Raw genomic sequence first — 16,130 nt, 5'->3', positions numbered from 1 at the left:
CCCCCCCCACCCACCGCTGCAATCTCTCGCTCCGTTGTCCCCTCACTCACAAACAAGACCCCCAGGGTATTAGAACTTGAGAAGATCAACTAGTATTGATATATATTTGATATTATCTTATATTATTCTATTATCCCCATGCTACAGCCCTACTGCGTTTTGTTAGAGATGAAAGTCTTACCGAAGTCGGTCTTGCATTGCACGGAGCCCGTGGAGTCGGAGGGCATGCTAAAGACCTGGTTGGCGTTTTTGGCGATGACTCTGAACTCATAGGGCTCGCCCTCTCCCAGGGCAGTGACGGTGTAGAACGTGTCCGTCACATTGGTGTAGTTGCACTTGAGCCAGCGGCCCTCGCCGGTCAGCGTGTACGGCTTCCGCTCGATGATGTAGCCCACAATGGGGCTGCCGCCGTCGTTCAGGGGGGACGACCATTTCAGGGACACGGTGCTTCTTGTAACATTTGTGACCTCTGGTTTACTTGGTGGATCTATAACACAGATCAAGTATTAACTATGGAGCACTGGAACGTGTAATCCTTAAAGGGTAACTATGTTTTTTTCCCATGTTTTTGTGTGAAATTGACAGATGGGAACAACAATCTTTGAATCTGGTCCAATCCTACCCCTACAGGACAGATGTTCATCATCAGGTAGAAACAAGCTGTAATGTTACCCTACAGGACAGATGTTCCTCATCAGGTAGAAACAAGCTGTAATGTTACCCTACAGGACAGATGTTCATCATCAGGTAGAAACAAGCTGTAATGTTACCCTACAGGACAGATGTTCATCATCAGGGAGAAACAAGCTGTAATGTTACCCTACAGGACAGATGTTCATCATCAGGTAGAAACAAGCTGTAATGTTACCCTACAGGACAGATGTTCAGCATCAGGTAGAAACAAGCTGTAATGTTACCCTACAGTACAGATGTTCATCATCAGGGAGAAACCAGCTGTAATGTTACCCTACAGGACAGATGTTCATCATCAGGTGGAAACAAGCTGTAATGTTACCCTGCAGGACAGATGTTCAGTGTCAACTAAAGGTTGTGTTGTTGCCGCTGACAGACTCAGATTATTACTCTAAGTGTGTGACAACATTATGGGATGGATCCCTACAGAGATAGACCTGCTAGGAATATCCTTTCAGTTTAAAATGAAACAGCCACAAAACCGCCACCAGTTGCGGGTTGCAGCCTTCTCTCAAAACCAGTTTCAAAATTTGTGTTCACATCAGTTACTTAGATATCATTGCATGAAAAAATACCCCCCCCCACCTCAAAGTTACCCCTTAACTGTGTCAAAACTCACCAACTGGGTTTTGAGCAATGGCTCCCTTGGAGGCCTCACTGGCTTTGCTCAGCCCGCCGCTGTTCATGGCGTACACCCTGAACTGGTATTGCAGGCCTTCAACCAGGCCTTCCACCTTGCAGTAGCACTCAAAGCAAGGGATGTTGTTCTCCCTCACCCACAGGATATTGTTCCTCTCCTTCTTCTCAATCCAGTAGCCTGTCACCTTGCTTCCACCATCATTGTAGGGCTCCTCCCATTTCAGGGTCATTGAGTTAGCGGTAACGTTGAAGACCGTGGGCCTTGTTGGTGGACCAGGAGGCGCTGTGATGAGAAATGTTGTTACTTTTAGCTAGCATGCTAACACGTTTTAACACACTTGAACATAACAGACTTAGTTTTCAGGTGTCACTGATGAGTGATTGTTAAAACGTCGATATATTCTTCCAAGTAAATACCAATTCCTTATATTTCAAATTAAAGGAGCTCCTCTTTGATCTTTCCATGTTACCCCAGACAAGAGCAAGAGTAGCCCCTTGTTGGGTACCACTGGTCTAAGAAATGCTTAAAAATATATAAAAAAAACTAAATCAATCAGTAAGAAATGTTCCTTCTAAATTGTTCTCCTTGGTTTCCTGAGTTCTTATGTCCCTTCATGCTTTCTATAGTGTCAATAATAGTGAATATGTCTACTGTTATTAGTTCCACATTAAACCACAGTGTTAAAAAAACATGTAATAATAATAATACATTTGATTTCTAATGCACTTTATATTTACGCAAATCCCAAAGGGCTTCATGATACAACAAGTAAGTGTAGAAAATAAAAACACATTTTTCTACATTGTTTGCAACTTGTAGCCCCTGTTAGGTATCATGGGTCTAAAAAATTATCAATAATACGTATTTCTATTCTTTATTTTTCGTACGATAACCCTCGTGTTGTCCTCCCGCCAAATACACAACTTTTGTTTTTTCTCGGTCCAAATTAAAAATATTTTTTCACCCTTTTCCCAATGTTTTTGTCACTTTTCTTCTGAATCATCCACATTGTTTTTTGGACATGCTTGATAAAAACTCAATTTTCTGATCAAGGACCCAGGAGGGTTAAATAAGTGAACAAGTTAAAAAGTTATACTTACTGTAGGGATGCTCGGCGACGATTGTCTCCGACTCGGTGGGCTTGCTCACACCGAATATATTCTCGGCAGAGACCCTGAATGTGTACTGCATGTACTTGGTCAGGTGACTGACGTCGAGCGATGTGAGCTTCACGCTGGAGTTGATCAGTTGCCAGGCGGTGGAGCCGGACTCACGCTTCTCCACGATGTAGTTGGTGATTTTTGTCCCGCCATCGTCCTCCGGTGGTTGCCAGTTAACGACACAGGACTCGGAGGTGATATTTGAGATTTCGATGGGTCCGGCTGGAGGACTGGGTCTACCGGTGACGTTAACTTCAACAGCGAAGGTTTTTGTTCCCGCCACGTTCTCCAACGTCAGATAGTACTTGCCGCCATCTCCTCTCATGGCCTCCTTGACGGAGATGCTGGTTCTGGTCTTGGTCGTTTTGATGGTGACTCTGTCTGAGTTCTTGAGCCTCATCTCTTCCAGCTTCCAGGAGACCTTTGGAGCCGGTCTACCACTGATGGGAACATCGATGGTGAACGTACTGCCAGATCTGCATGTAATAAGCTGGTCGGTAATCTCACGGAGGTCAGCAGCTGGTTCGATGTGAGGCTCTTTGACCAGTGCGGGAGCCAAGGTTTCCCTGGGCTTGCTGTAGCCAGACTCGTTCTTTGCCTTGACACAGAAGTCATACTCATCGCCCTTGTTGAGCTTTTCAACCACGTATGTAAGATTAGTGGTGTTACCAACCACTATCCATTTGTCCGTACCCTTCGGTTTAGCCTCGATGAAGTAACCCTGGATGCGGCTGCCGCCGTCATGCTCTGGTTTCAGCCAGCCCAGCGTCACAGAGCTATCCGTGGTGTCCAGTATGTCCAATCTCTTTGGAGATGCGGGCTCCGCGGTGGCAATGACCGGCTCGATCAGCTCAAATGCCTCGCCCACGCCGTGATGGTTCTCGGCAGAGACTCTGAAGAAGTAAGGCACTCCTTCCAGCAGGTCCTCGATCTTCAAGATGCGCTGCTTGCAATGGCCACCAGACTGCTGCCAAGTGCGGCGGCTAGCCTCACGCCTCTCCACAATATAGTGTTGGACTCGGGCTCCGCCATCGTTCAACGGAGGCTCCCAGATTAGTGTAACCGTGCCTCTGGACACCTCCTTGAAGGCAACCCCTTGTGGAGGCCCAGGAGTGTCCATCACTTTCACGTTGAACGTAACGGCTTTGCTGCCACTGGAATTCTCCAGGTTAACCGTGTATTTGCCTGTATCGTTCCTCGAGCAGCCTTCGATGCTTAAAGAACTGTACTCATCTGTAGTTATGATCTCAGACCTAACACCCAGCTCTCCATCTTCCTTTACCCAGGTGGCAGTGGGAATTGGCTTTCCTCTGAAGTTGACGCACAAGCACACTGAACCTCCAGGCTTCACAATGTGTGTTTGCTTGAAATTGGCATCGATATCCACCTGTGGCGGTGTTAGCCTGTCCACAGCCTGAGCCGGCTCTGAAGTCTCCTTTTCCTCGCCTCTACCGATGTGATTAACCGCTGCTACGCGGAACCTGTACTCAGCTCCCGTCTCTAGACCAGTCACTGTGTACGTTGTTTCCGCCACCAGCTCCTCCCTCACGGCCTTCCATTCGGTATCTTCTCCCTTAACCATCTCGATAACGTAGCCGAGGACCTCCATGCCACCATCTTCCGCAGGCCTGGACCACTCCAAACTGATGGAGGTGTTGGTGGAGTCAGACACGCAGACTACAGATGGTGCACAAGGAATATCCTTTGGCTCAGCAGCTTTGATGGGTAGAGAGACGTTGCTTGGAGCTCCAATACCGGCATCGTTCACGGCCATGACCCGGAACTCGTATTCCATATCCTCTGTCAAGTTGAGCACCTTGTGAGCACATTCGATGATGGGCTTCTTGGTGATCACCTTATAGAACTTGACAGTCTTCTTCTCTCGTTTCTCCAGAATGTAATATTGAATGGGGTTTCCTCCGTCAGATGTTGGCGGAGTCCAAGACAGCGTGATGCTCTCTCCTGTCACATCGGTAGCGTCAGGAGTGCCTGGAGAGTCCGGAGCCGCTGAGGGAAACAATTTGTATTTATTAGTTAACTGTATAATTAAGTAATTCTATTTAATTTTAGTTGTAGTATCAATTCATAACAAGAGTTATCAAGAGACACTTTACAGATACAGCAAGTCTAGACCGCTCTATAATTTACAGATAGAGCAGGTCTAGACCTCTCTATAATTTAAAGATAGAGCCGGTCTAGACCACTCTATAATTTACAAGGACCCAACAGTTCTAGTAGTTCCCTCCAGAAAGCAACAGGGCAAACTGTTGCAAGCTTTCCAAAATTCCACTTACTGTATTGCATCTGTGCTATGATGGGGCTGGACTCCACCGGTCTGCCAACTCCAAACTTGTTCACAGCAGAGACCCTGAACTGGTACTCATTGGTCTTGATGAGCTTGGTCGCGTTGAAAGTGCACTCCTGACATTCGTCAGACACCAAAGCCCAGGAGATCTTGGCAGTCTCGCGCTTCTCAATGATGTAATGCGAAATCTCTGAGCAGCCGTCGTTCTCTGGTGGGTTCCAGGACAGAGTGACCTTACCCTCGGAGATGTTGGTGAAAGTGATGGGTCCTACTGGCTCCCCAGGTGTGTCTGCACCACAAAGGTGTGTGAAATTACAGTTAGAACAGAAATAAATAAAAGCATTTTTAAAGGTAAATGTAAAAACTGTATTATAATACAAAGAGATAAATATCAGCCATCCTCCACGCTGTGGTCTGCTGGAGCAGCACCATCACTTAGAGGGACAGACACAAGTTGGACAAGGGGATCCAGCTCTGTCCTGGGCTGTTCTCTGGACTCAGTGAGGGAGGTGGGAGACAGAAGGGTCCTGGCTAAACTGACAGCTATGCTGGTCCATGAGTCCCCCCCCTGCACTCCACCCTGTCATCTCTGGAGAGCAGGTCCAGTAACAGGCTGCTCCACCACCCTTGTGTGAAGGAGAGATCCCGCAGGTCTCTCCTTCCAGCGGCTGTCTCACTGTACAACGAACACTGTTGACTCTATGCAATATATCCTGCATCCCATGTTCCATTATCATCATTACATCTGTGCATAATTTTTCTTTTGAGCAATTTTCAAAGTGCAAATAATCATGTATAATACAGTTTGCTATATTTTGTACACTTATCTATCTCTGATCTTATCTTTGCTGTTGCAAACCACAATTTCGCCACTGTAGGACAAATAAAGGTTTTTCTTATCTCATCTTTTCTAAACTGTGTACCTTGGACTTGAACGAGGATGTCCTGCTTCCTGCTTCCAGACCCGTTGGTGGCCTCCACGGTGTAGAGGCCGCTGTGCGTCCGATCGGCGTCTCTGACGAACAACGTGCTGGATCCAGCTACGTTGATGATGTCCATCATCTTCTTGGTAACCACGACGCCGTTTCGGTACCAGACCACCTTTGGAACAGGGCGTCCAGTGATGGTTGCCTTCAGCCGGATGTTGTCTCCCGCCTTGACCGTCAAACCCTCAAAGTACTCTGGGCCGAACTCAATGTTGGGACAAGCTGGTTCACAGGAAGAAGGACCTCATTAGTACAGGATGGAGCTCACAACGTACTGAGCGTTGACTGTTTGTCATCATTTACTCATCCTGCACTTAAAACTGGTAATATCATCACAAGCCTTCTTTATGGAAGAAAGAGATAGAAGTATGGATTTAATCAGTCTATGAATGCTTACTGAAAACTAAAGTTATTTACATAGCAACATCCGGGCTAGCCGGGACAGGATAGGCCATCGAGTCTGCCGGCGTGGTCATGTGACCCAACAAAGCTGTTAACCCTTGTGTTGTCTTCCTGTCGACCGTGCTTTTGAAAACTGTTTTTCAACTTTTTCGTCATCTTCTTTAACACTTTCATCACTTTTCCCAATGTTTTTGAAGCTTTTTCTGACTTTTTTTCCGCCTTGTTCTATGTTTTATTTTCATTTTCTTCAAAAGCTACTTAATTGAATAAATTCAGTGAAAGTTGTGACATGATCATTTATTTTAGTTGTGAAGAGTGTTTTATGGAACCAGCCACGTTATTTCTTTTTGACATTTTAATTGAAAGAAAACTAAAATTTCTGCTCTAGAAACTTTTTGATGACGGGTCCAATTCAACCCAAGGACACCAGGAAGTTAAAGATAGTTGCCATGGAGAAAGACAGGGCTCTGGTAGTTGTCACAGTTGAATTTTTGTACATGAATTAGAGAAACCTGAATCTAAATTATAATAGGGTAATATAATATGAATCTACTGTAAATGCTTAATCTGAATTTGTCACTATTGAAAAAAACTAATTCAGCATCTGAAACTGTGATTCAAGACATTTCATATCTTACTTTCAAAGAAAGAAATTCATGGTTTTTCAAAGTAAAATATCAATATAACGTATTCAGAGGCTGTTAGAATATCCTCAGGTCTCTTATGTGCTTCCATACCTCTGAGCTTGCCTTTCGTGACTCACCGTTTTCACTTCTGACCACGATGAGGCCGGAGGAGTTGGAGGGGGGGCTGACGACCCCGATGGCGTTCCTCGCCGTCACTCTAAACTCGTAGCGCTCGTTGGTTGCCAGCCCGGTGACGGTGTACTGGCAGTCGTGTACATCGGTCAGGTTGGCCTTGAACCAGCGGCCCTTTCCTTGGCGTTTCTCGACGCTGTAGCTCGTGATCTTGCTCCCGCCATCACGTTTGGGAGCGTCCCATTTCAGCGTCACCGAGTCGCTTGTCACATCGATGTAGTCGGGCTGGCCCGGAGGATCTGAAGCACACGGAAAAAAAAACATATACTTACATATATTATCAATGGACCTTTCCCAGAAAAGTGTATTTTGCATAGATGTTTCACAGTAAAGTGTATTTCAGAGAAATATCTTCACAATAAAATGTATTTTATAGAGATTGTTTTACAGTAAAATGCATTCATGGAGATATGTTCTCTATAAAATATGTAAAATAGCACTAAGTGCTTTCATTCCAGCCTGACTTTAGAACCGAAATGAGTTTGCAAATGTATTTTCATTTTGTAGTTTGCAGCGTACAAAAATAATGTGTAAAAGGTCCGACTGTCACTCACCAACAGGACTGACCGCCATGGTCGGCTTGCTCTCGTCACTCATCCGGCTGAAGCCGGCATCGTTCTGTGCGTAGACTCTGAAGGAGTACTCGAGGCCTTCAATAAGCCCTGGGATCCTGTATTCGGCTTCTTTCACCACCACTGTGTTCACCTTCTGCCACATAATGCTGTTCATTTCCCTCTTCTCCACATGGTAGCCCTGGATGGGCGTGCCGCCGTCATAAATGGGCTGCTCCCATTGGATGGTCATGCCATCGTTGGTGACGTTGAACACGAAAGGCTTGCCCGGTGGTCCCGGAGGCCTGAACTGGTGCTTGGCAATGACCGACTGGGAAACCAGAGGCTCGCTGACGCCGTACCGGTTCTCAGCGCACACTCTGAACTGGTACTGGACACCCTTGACCAGGTTGGGGACCTTGAACTCAGTATTCTGGACACTGGAGCACGCCATCTTCCAGTCTGAATGCGAGGTGTCCCGCTTCTCTACGCTGTAGCAGGTGATGTCGCCACCCCCGTCATCGTTGGGTTCGTCCCAGGAGATCATGATGCTCTCAGCCCTCACTTCATCCAGACGGATCGGTCCAACAGGCTTTGATGGTGGTCCAAGGGTGATCACATGGATGTGGAAGGATCTCCTGTTGACCTTATTGTCAAGCGTCAGGGTGTATTTCCCCTCATTCTCCTTCACGACGTTCTTAATCATTAGAGTGGCTTTGTTTTCTGTCTTTTTGAAGCGGATTTGGTCGCTCTCCTTCAGAGGCAGGTTGTCCTTTAGCCACAGGACAGAAGGTTTGGGTTTACCTTTGTATGGCAGCTCAATGTGCACGTTGTGGCCCAGACGGACGTTGATGCGGCCATCCGGGTACTCCGCAAGGCTTGCCTCAGGTGTGATAATGTAGTCGATGACCCGGATAGGCCCAATCTCAACAAAGTCTCCCCGTCCCTTCTCATTCCTGGCGGCAACTCTGAAGAGCACCTCCGAGTGCTCCTTCAGTTTCTTGACCTCAAACTCGCAAGTTCTGCTGGATCCTCCCAAAGACCAATCCTCGTCCTTGAGCTTCTTCTCGATGACGTAGTCAGAGATAATGCTGCCCCCGTCGTAATCAGGCTTCAGCCACTGCAGAGTGATTGACGTTTTGGATGAATCCTTCATAGAAACCTCCTTGACTGGTCCAGGAGTCTCTGTTGCCTTTACGGGATCAAGTGTTTCACAGGGATCACCAACGCCGTTCTCATTCTCCGCTAACACGCGGAAGAAGTAGGACGTCTTCTCTGACAGGTCTTCAATGGTGTATGTTGTTTCTGTGCATTTGCTTGTCACTGCAGAGTAGGATCTTTTGGACGAGTCCCTCTTTTCAACAATGTAGTTTGTGATCTCGGCACCACCGTCAAGGAGTGGAGGCTCCCAGCTGAGAACGACCTTTCCACGTGTCACCTCCTTCAGGACCAGGTTCCTGCACTGAGCCGGAGTGTCCTGGACCTTCACGGACAGCGTCAGCGTCTTTGGCTCTCCCACACCGTTCTCTATCTTCACGGTGTACTTCCCGGTGTCGAGCCTGGTCACCTCACGCATAACGAGGACTGTGGTAGTGTCGGAGTGGTGGAACTCATATTTAGGGTCGTGATCAATGCATTCTTCTCCCTTAGTCCAGGAAGCACTGGGAGCCGGGCGGCCCTTCAGAGGAACCGACAGCTCCACATCCTTGCCAGCCTTCACGATGTAGTGAGTTCTCATGGCCACATCTGAGTCCACCTGGGCCTCCTCTGTGAAAATCAGAAAAAAAGGTTACACAGGGACTGCTAGAGCACCAACTGGGGGCGGGGCAAGGCAATGCAGCTTTATTTCAATTAAATTTTATTTATATTGTGCCAAATCACAACAACAGTTACCTCACTGGGCTTTTCATGAGAGAGCAGGTCTAGGTCTAGGTCTAGACTTTATTTGTGTAGCACATTTCAGCAACAGGGCAATTCACATAATGTATAGAGCAAAGAAGGGCTAGGTATCAGCTCAAGTTCCCCATTCAGTAACATTTAAATTCAATTTCAATTAGGTAACAAAAAAAACAAAAAAAAAAGAAATTTCAGTTCCAATACCAGTTTCATTTGGATGTAATAACAATTCTCGAATGTGCAATCAAAAAGCAACCCTCAAATATGTATTATTTTGTGCCAGGTTAATGTCTACTTTAAGAACTGACCCCATACAAATTTGTTCAAATGACTTAAACATCCTTTTGAAAAGAGATATTAAAACGTAAATTTCTGGATTTTACTAAACGAGTTGGATCACTTAAGCAAAAACTGATTTAATTAGAGAACCCATCCCTAATCCCAATAATGTGGTATGGTGATAATATCATATTGCGGGGGGGCCTATGACCAACATAACGTGACGGTGTAGACTCTGTGATTACCCAGGATGTCCTTGGCTTGCACCGGCTCGGTCATCTCCAGCGGCTCCCCGGGGCCGGCACAGTTGACCGCCGTGACCCTGAAGAAGTAGTTGACATCTGGTTTTAAGTTGTGAACGGTGTACTCTGTGGTCTTGACCTCTCCCTTGGAGGTGATCATCGCCCACTCTTCCTCTCCCTCAACGAGCTTCTCCAGCATGTAGCTGGTGACCTCGCTGCCTCCGTCCCACTCCGGCTTGAACCAGCCCAGCGTGATGGAGGTCTTGGTGGAGTCCACCACCTTCAGCTTGCAGGGCTCATCTGGTGGATCTGTAAGGCAAGACACGGCAATGCAGCATTATTCAGAGTGTGTGTATATTTGTGTGTACATGCTGTTTGTGTTGGGTTGTTTTGTATGTGGAAGTGCATCGTGAGCATTGATAATCCAAAGCAAAATTGTTGGTAAAAGCTGATTCTGATTCTGGGTCCCATTTCAGCAACGATGCAATTAAAGTTGCAGTACCACTTTATACTACATTACATTTCCTTTAGCTGAGGCTTTTATTAGACGAAGAGATAGAACAGGGAGGAATTGGAGTACTTTAGAAAAATATCTCCAGAGAAACGTAAATGCTCTTTGTTAAAATGTGCAACTGCTTAAATCATTACTATTTAGGCAGTTGCACGTTTTTGTATTCCCAATTTGTATATATTCAAATATTTGCTCTTGCATTTTTTCCTAGTATTAACTCAGAACTCAAATACATTTTTCATACTGGCCCATCATCCCCTTCCAGACTCGTTCTTGTTTTTGTGTGGGCATCCTTACCGACTGGGTCAGCAGCCCTGTAGTAGTCGGACACCTCGGAGAACGGGCCCTCCCCGGCCTTGTTAATGGCACAGACGCGGTACTGGTACTCGTTTCCTTCTGTCAGATGGTAGACCGTCTGCTTCATGCCAGTTATTGGGTCTTTGTAAACCCGGATCCAGCGCAGGCTCTTCTTGTCGCGTCTCTCCAGGTAGTAGCCAGTGACTGCGCTTCCTCCGTCGACGCCTGGTTTGCCCCACTCTACCACCATGGTGGATTTGGTGATGGTGGTCACCTCGGGAGTGTGAGGCTGCCCAGGAGTCACTAAAGAAATGTAAAGCAAATGAAAATGATAACATCATTAACAATGTGGATGGAGCATCATTTTCCCTAGAAGGCCATCTGGCTATTAAAAAGCATATCACAGGTTTTAGGAAAAGAGAATAAAACAGAATAGAATAGAAAGCCTTTATTGGCATTATACACAAGTGAAAATATAGAAATATAAAATAGCAATATAAAAAAAAATGTATAATGCAAAATGTAAAATATAAAATATTAAAATATAGAAATTTAAAATGTAAGAATATTATATATATATATATATATATATATATATATATATATACAGAATGTATCAGTATTGCACAGTAGGCGGGTTTCAATTCTAAAACCCTTAGGGTAAAGTTAGGTTTCTTTATAAAAAGAAATTAGAATTATTTTTATTGGTCCACGGCCATAACTACTTGATGAGACGAGGGATGTGAACCGATGAAATCTTACCGAAGGCGTTCTTGGCGATGACCGGCTCCGACACCAGCGGCTCTCCGACTCCAAACTTATTAACCCCCATGACGCGGAACACATACTCGTTTCCACGCAGCAGCTTGCTGACGGTGACGTATGTTGCCTCCAGGTGGTCAGAAACCGTGGACCAGACCACTCGGCTGGTTTCCCGCCTCTCAACGATGTAGTGGGTGACCTTGAAACCTCCCTGGTCCAACTCGGGAACCGGCTCCCAGCTGAACGTTATCTTGTCTGCCGTGATAAGGTTGAAGTTAATAAGGCCTGCCGGGGGTCCGGGTTTGTCTAAGGAAGAAGAGCATATGGGTAATAAATACAAAGGTGATGGAGAAAAAAAATGGATATAGGAATTCAGAATTATATTCCAAATGATGTAAATACTCAGTGAAATACCTAGGATCTCAATCTTGATGGTTGCAGATGCTGAGCCCAGAACATTCTTGATTTTGATCTCATATGAGCCCGTGTCAAAGCGAGCTGCGTCCTTGATCAGAACAGCAGAGGAGTCCGTTGTGCTCTCCACCGACAGCTTAGAGCTGGACACCAGCTCCTTTCCATCCTTGAGCCACTCGATGGTCGGCAGAGGCTTAGCGATGATCCCGACTTGGAGCTTCACCGAGGCTCCAGCCTTGAACTGAACCACGTCCAGGTACTCTGGAGGCAGGTCGATGGCTGGGGCGCCTGGGGGCATAAGATAACGACAAGTAGTATACAAATATATCCCATAAATAAATCTGACATTTAAAGTTCTGGGGATGCTACAATTAGATGACTGATCAAACAAATAATTTCCAATTATTTAGATTAATATTTTGAATTACATTATATTAACCCTTGTGTTGTCTTCACTTAAAAATTGAAAATCAACACTTTTGTTCGATGTTTTTAACTTTTTCTCACATTTTTGTCCCTTTTTTCAACACTTTTGATGCTTTTTTTCAATGTTTGTTACTTTTTTGACGTTTAACACTACGTAACACTAACTTATTAACTTTAGTTTTACAGTTTCTTTTGGAATTTATGGTCAATAAACCTCATTTCTAGGAAATTATACCTAATGTTGAGTTAGAAAAGCAGAAATTAGGAATTAACGAGACTAAAATTAAAGGAACTTTAACTTTTTTTCAACTTTTACTCAATACTATTTCAAAAACACTTCCATTTATTTTCAAATGCTATAAAATTTTATGAGACGCCCAAAAATTTATGAAAGTAGAGATTTGTTCCCTGGCAATGAGCGTTGTGTGGAATCAATCAATGTTATTTTGGGGAATTATAAAGAACATTGATATAGGACGCTGTATATATTTGGGATATTGAAAATAATGGTTAGTTGCAGCCCTAATGTAAACATATATGAAACTCACCAGTTGTGTCCACACAGGTGACCGGGCCAGCAATGAGAGACGGGTTGCTAACGGAGCCGACGGCGTTCTTGGCGTAGACCCTGAACTCGTAGGACTCGTCCTGGTTGAGTCCAGAGACGGTGAAGCCCATCTCGATGATGTTTGTGAAGTTGGCCTTCACCCATCGGTTGCTGTTAGCGTCCCTCCTCTCCACGCTGTAGCCGGAGATCTTGCTGCCGCCGTCGTACGGAGGTCTCTGCCAGGCCAGGCGGACCGAGTTCTTGGTGATTTTTGTGATGTGGACATTTGCTGGAGGCTCTGTTAGGTAATATTAAAGAAAAAAGATGCAATTTTAATGAAACAACAGTCTTGGTGTAAGCTCTTATAATTTTGAGTGTGGAAATGATAAATTCCCTTAAGAGGAGAAACTGCAGGTGAATAGGGTCAACATTACCGAAATCACCATGAAGACAATTGGGTTTTGTATTACTAGCTGTTGGAATTTTCTATGTTTAAATATACAAATGGGGTATTATCTATTGCTAACGTTCCGTGAATTTAAGAGATATTTACAGATGTAACAGACAAAGTGTAGTACAATAAACACCTGAATGTGTTTATTTTTATTTTTGATGTTTGTTTTCACCAATAGTTTATAAGAAGACATCCAGACAGAGATCCAAGAAAAACTTACCGCAGGCATCAATAGCAAGCACCTCTTCGGAGGTCTTGCTCAGCTTTCCGATACCGGCGGCGTTTTCAGCGGCCACCTTAAATTCATAGATGAGGCCAGGGCAGATGTTGGTGACTCGCCACTGGTTTCCTGAGATTGCGGTTTTGTTGACCTTCTGCCAAAGGATGCTGCTCCTCTCCTTCATTTGGAGGTGATATCCAATCACTGCGTTTCCACCGTCGTTGACCGGCTCGTTCCAGCAGACGGTCAGGCTCTCCCTGGAGACGTAGCTGAGCCATGGCGTGGACGGAGGTCCAGGAATGGCTGCAAAGGACAGCACATATGTTACGAGTTTATTCAGTAATATAATCACTTCCTCCAGAAAAACGTGACTATGCGAATGCATAACTCAAAGCACATTCAGCCAAAGTCTGCATATTCATGCGGGGGGGGGCATTTTTCAAACACGCCACACCTCGCCGCAGAAGGGGCTGGCATGATTTCATGATTCTCGCATTTTGTTGCAAAAAAGTTGCAAAAAAGTTACAAATAAGTTGTCAGGAAGTAGAAAAATGCTGCGTTCACTTCACACAAGAGCAGCCATTTTCGCCTGTTGCCATGGGAACGTTATGACGTGACGTAATGACGCAACAAGACAAAACGTTTCTTTTTCGTTAAACTGCAGGTTTTTGCAAGTTCCTGCAAAATTTATATTTTTACACAACATCTTAAAGTTCCTTACTATTACATTTGCTTATACATAAAGATACATACAATATTTATACCCTGTATAGCATTCTGGATCGATGTAAATCACATTTCGTTGTTTGTACTTGTGACAGTGCAATGACAATAAAGTTGAATTAATTAATTAATCTTCATTGCATAAACATCCCGCATATTCCATCACATTTTTAAGGATTTTTGCCCGCAACACTCACAAAAAAACTCTTTTCTGGAAGGACTGTTATATCCATAAAAACACATGTCACCGGGAACAGTTAAGTTAAAGGGTACTTACTGTATGGGAGCTTTATCATGACTGGCTTGGTGTCAATATGGTCGCTGACCCCGAAGCGGTTCTCAGCCTTGATTCTGAACTGGTACTCCTCTCCCTTGGTGAGCTTGGTCGCCTTGATTGAGCTTCTGGCAATGCTAGTCGACACCTCTGACCAGGTAGGAGTGCTGGTTTCACGTTTCAGAACAATGAAGTTGGTAACAGGACTGCCACCATCGTACGCTGGATAAGCCCACTTCAGACACACTGAGGTCTCTCCAATCTCTCCAATCTGGACTGGACCAATCGGAGGTCCGGGTCTGTCCAGGACAACAAAGATGATGGAAATCTTTGTGGTTCCCCCAGCATTTGAGGCAGTGACTTCATATTTACCAGCATCACTTGCAATGCTTTCATTCAGGGTGATGAACAAACTGTCCGGGGTTACTTCTGTTAGCAGCCTCTTGGATCCCTTGATGACCATGTTGTTCTTGGACATAGTCACCTTCGGCATGGGTCTGCCGGTGAGAGGAATCTCAAACGTCAGGTTGGCGCCTGCTCTCACATAAACTGTATTCTTGGGGTAGTTCTTCAGGTCGAACTCTGGAGCCTCTGTTGAAAAGAAAAAAGACATCATTAATAAGTAATGTACTTTAAAACAAGTACACCCATCAAATAGCATTTTCAGAAATTCTGCAAAATTCTGAAGAGCTGCAAAAATTAGACAAAAGAAAGAATGTCAGCTTGTTAAATAAGAATGTTTTCTAGTTTCTTCTCTCCTCTGTGTCAGTAAGCTGAATATCTTTGAGTTGTGAACAAAACGAGACATTTGAGGACGTCATCTTGGGCTTTGGGAAACACTGTTTGACATTTTATAGACCAAATAACTAATGGATTCATCCAGAAAATAATCAACAGATTAATCAACAATGGAAATAATCGTTAGTTGCAGTCCTAACAAATTCCAAATTATTTTGTAAAACGATCTGAAATTCCAGAGCTTAATTGTATTTATCATTTATATTATTATTTAAAAAACAATATCTTAGGTGCTAAGTGTTTTCTTCATGCACAGCAACTTGTTTTCTAGGAACAATAAACTCAATCTGTGTACCAACTCATCAAAATATAGAAGTAAAGATAATACCATGGATTTCCTTGACAATGACCGGTACGATCATCTCCTTCGGTTCACTGAGTCCAGCATGGTTCTCAGCTCGGACTCTGAAGTAGTACTCTGCACACTCCCTCAGGCTCTTGATAGTGTGGGTCATGGTCCTCACGGTGGCACACTTCACCCACTTGGTCTGGCCCTTCTCCAGGGCATCAATCAGGTACCCAGTGACCCTGCTGCCACCATCATATTCTGGTCTCGTCCAGGCAATGGTAACGCTGTCCTTGGTAACATTTGCAACTCCAAGTTTCATAGGCGTACTCGGCACCTCTGTAACAGATGGTATAAAATGAATGTAGCACATTTTGTCAAATGGTAAAGGTTGTATAAAATCATCATTAAATTGACTACATTTAATAACTGGGAGTTCGTATGTT

The 16,130-nt window shown here is 44.7% G+C and overlaps 1 protein-coding gene across 1 annotated transcript in view; it reads right to left on the bottom strand.

The window, feature by feature from the left end:
* Positions 1 to 16,130, bottom strand: part of LOC117953067 (titin-like) — a 201,318-nt gene that overhangs the window by 17,559 nt on the left and 167,629 nt on the right. Inside the window, exons 170-184 of the mRNA XM_034885784.1 lie at positions 15,727 to 16,023; positions 14,604 to 15,191; positions 13,604 to 13,906; positions 12,931 to 13,227; positions 11,957 to 12,244; positions 11,543 to 11,848; positions 10,781 to 11,083; positions 9,976 to 10,281; positions 7,559 to 9,322; positions 6,950 to 7,243; positions 5,722 to 6,006; positions 4,788 to 5,087; positions 2,434 to 4,500; positions 1,313 to 1,615; positions 182 to 487 (exon numbers count right to left, since the gene is read on the bottom strand). Coding sequence (XP_034741675.1) covers positions 182 to 487; positions 1,313 to 1,615; positions 2,434 to 4,500; positions 4,788 to 5,087; positions 5,722 to 6,006; positions 6,950 to 7,243; positions 7,559 to 9,322; positions 9,976 to 10,281; positions 10,781 to 11,083; positions 11,543 to 11,848; positions 11,957 to 12,244; positions 12,931 to 13,227; positions 13,604 to 13,906; positions 14,604 to 15,191; positions 15,727 to 16,023 — 8,007 coding nt within the window. The remainder of the gene's footprint in view (positions 1 to 181; positions 488 to 1,312; positions 1,616 to 2,433; positions 4,501 to 4,787; positions 5,088 to 5,721; positions 6,007 to 6,949; positions 7,244 to 7,558; positions 9,323 to 9,975; positions 10,282 to 10,780; positions 11,084 to 11,542; positions 11,849 to 11,956; positions 12,245 to 12,930; positions 13,228 to 13,603; positions 13,907 to 14,603; positions 15,192 to 15,726; positions 16,024 to 16,130) is intronic.

This window comes from Etheostoma cragini, chromosome 11 (genome assembly GCF_013103735.1).
Source record: "Etheostoma cragini isolate CJK2018 chromosome 11, CSU_Ecrag_1.0, whole genome shotgun sequence".
Lineage (NCBI taxonomy): Eukaryota > Metazoa > Chordata > Actinopteri > Perciformes > Percidae > Etheostoma > Etheostoma cragini.
Note: the sequence above shows the minus strand (reverse complement) of the source record. Positions and strands in the feature narration are given on the sequence as shown.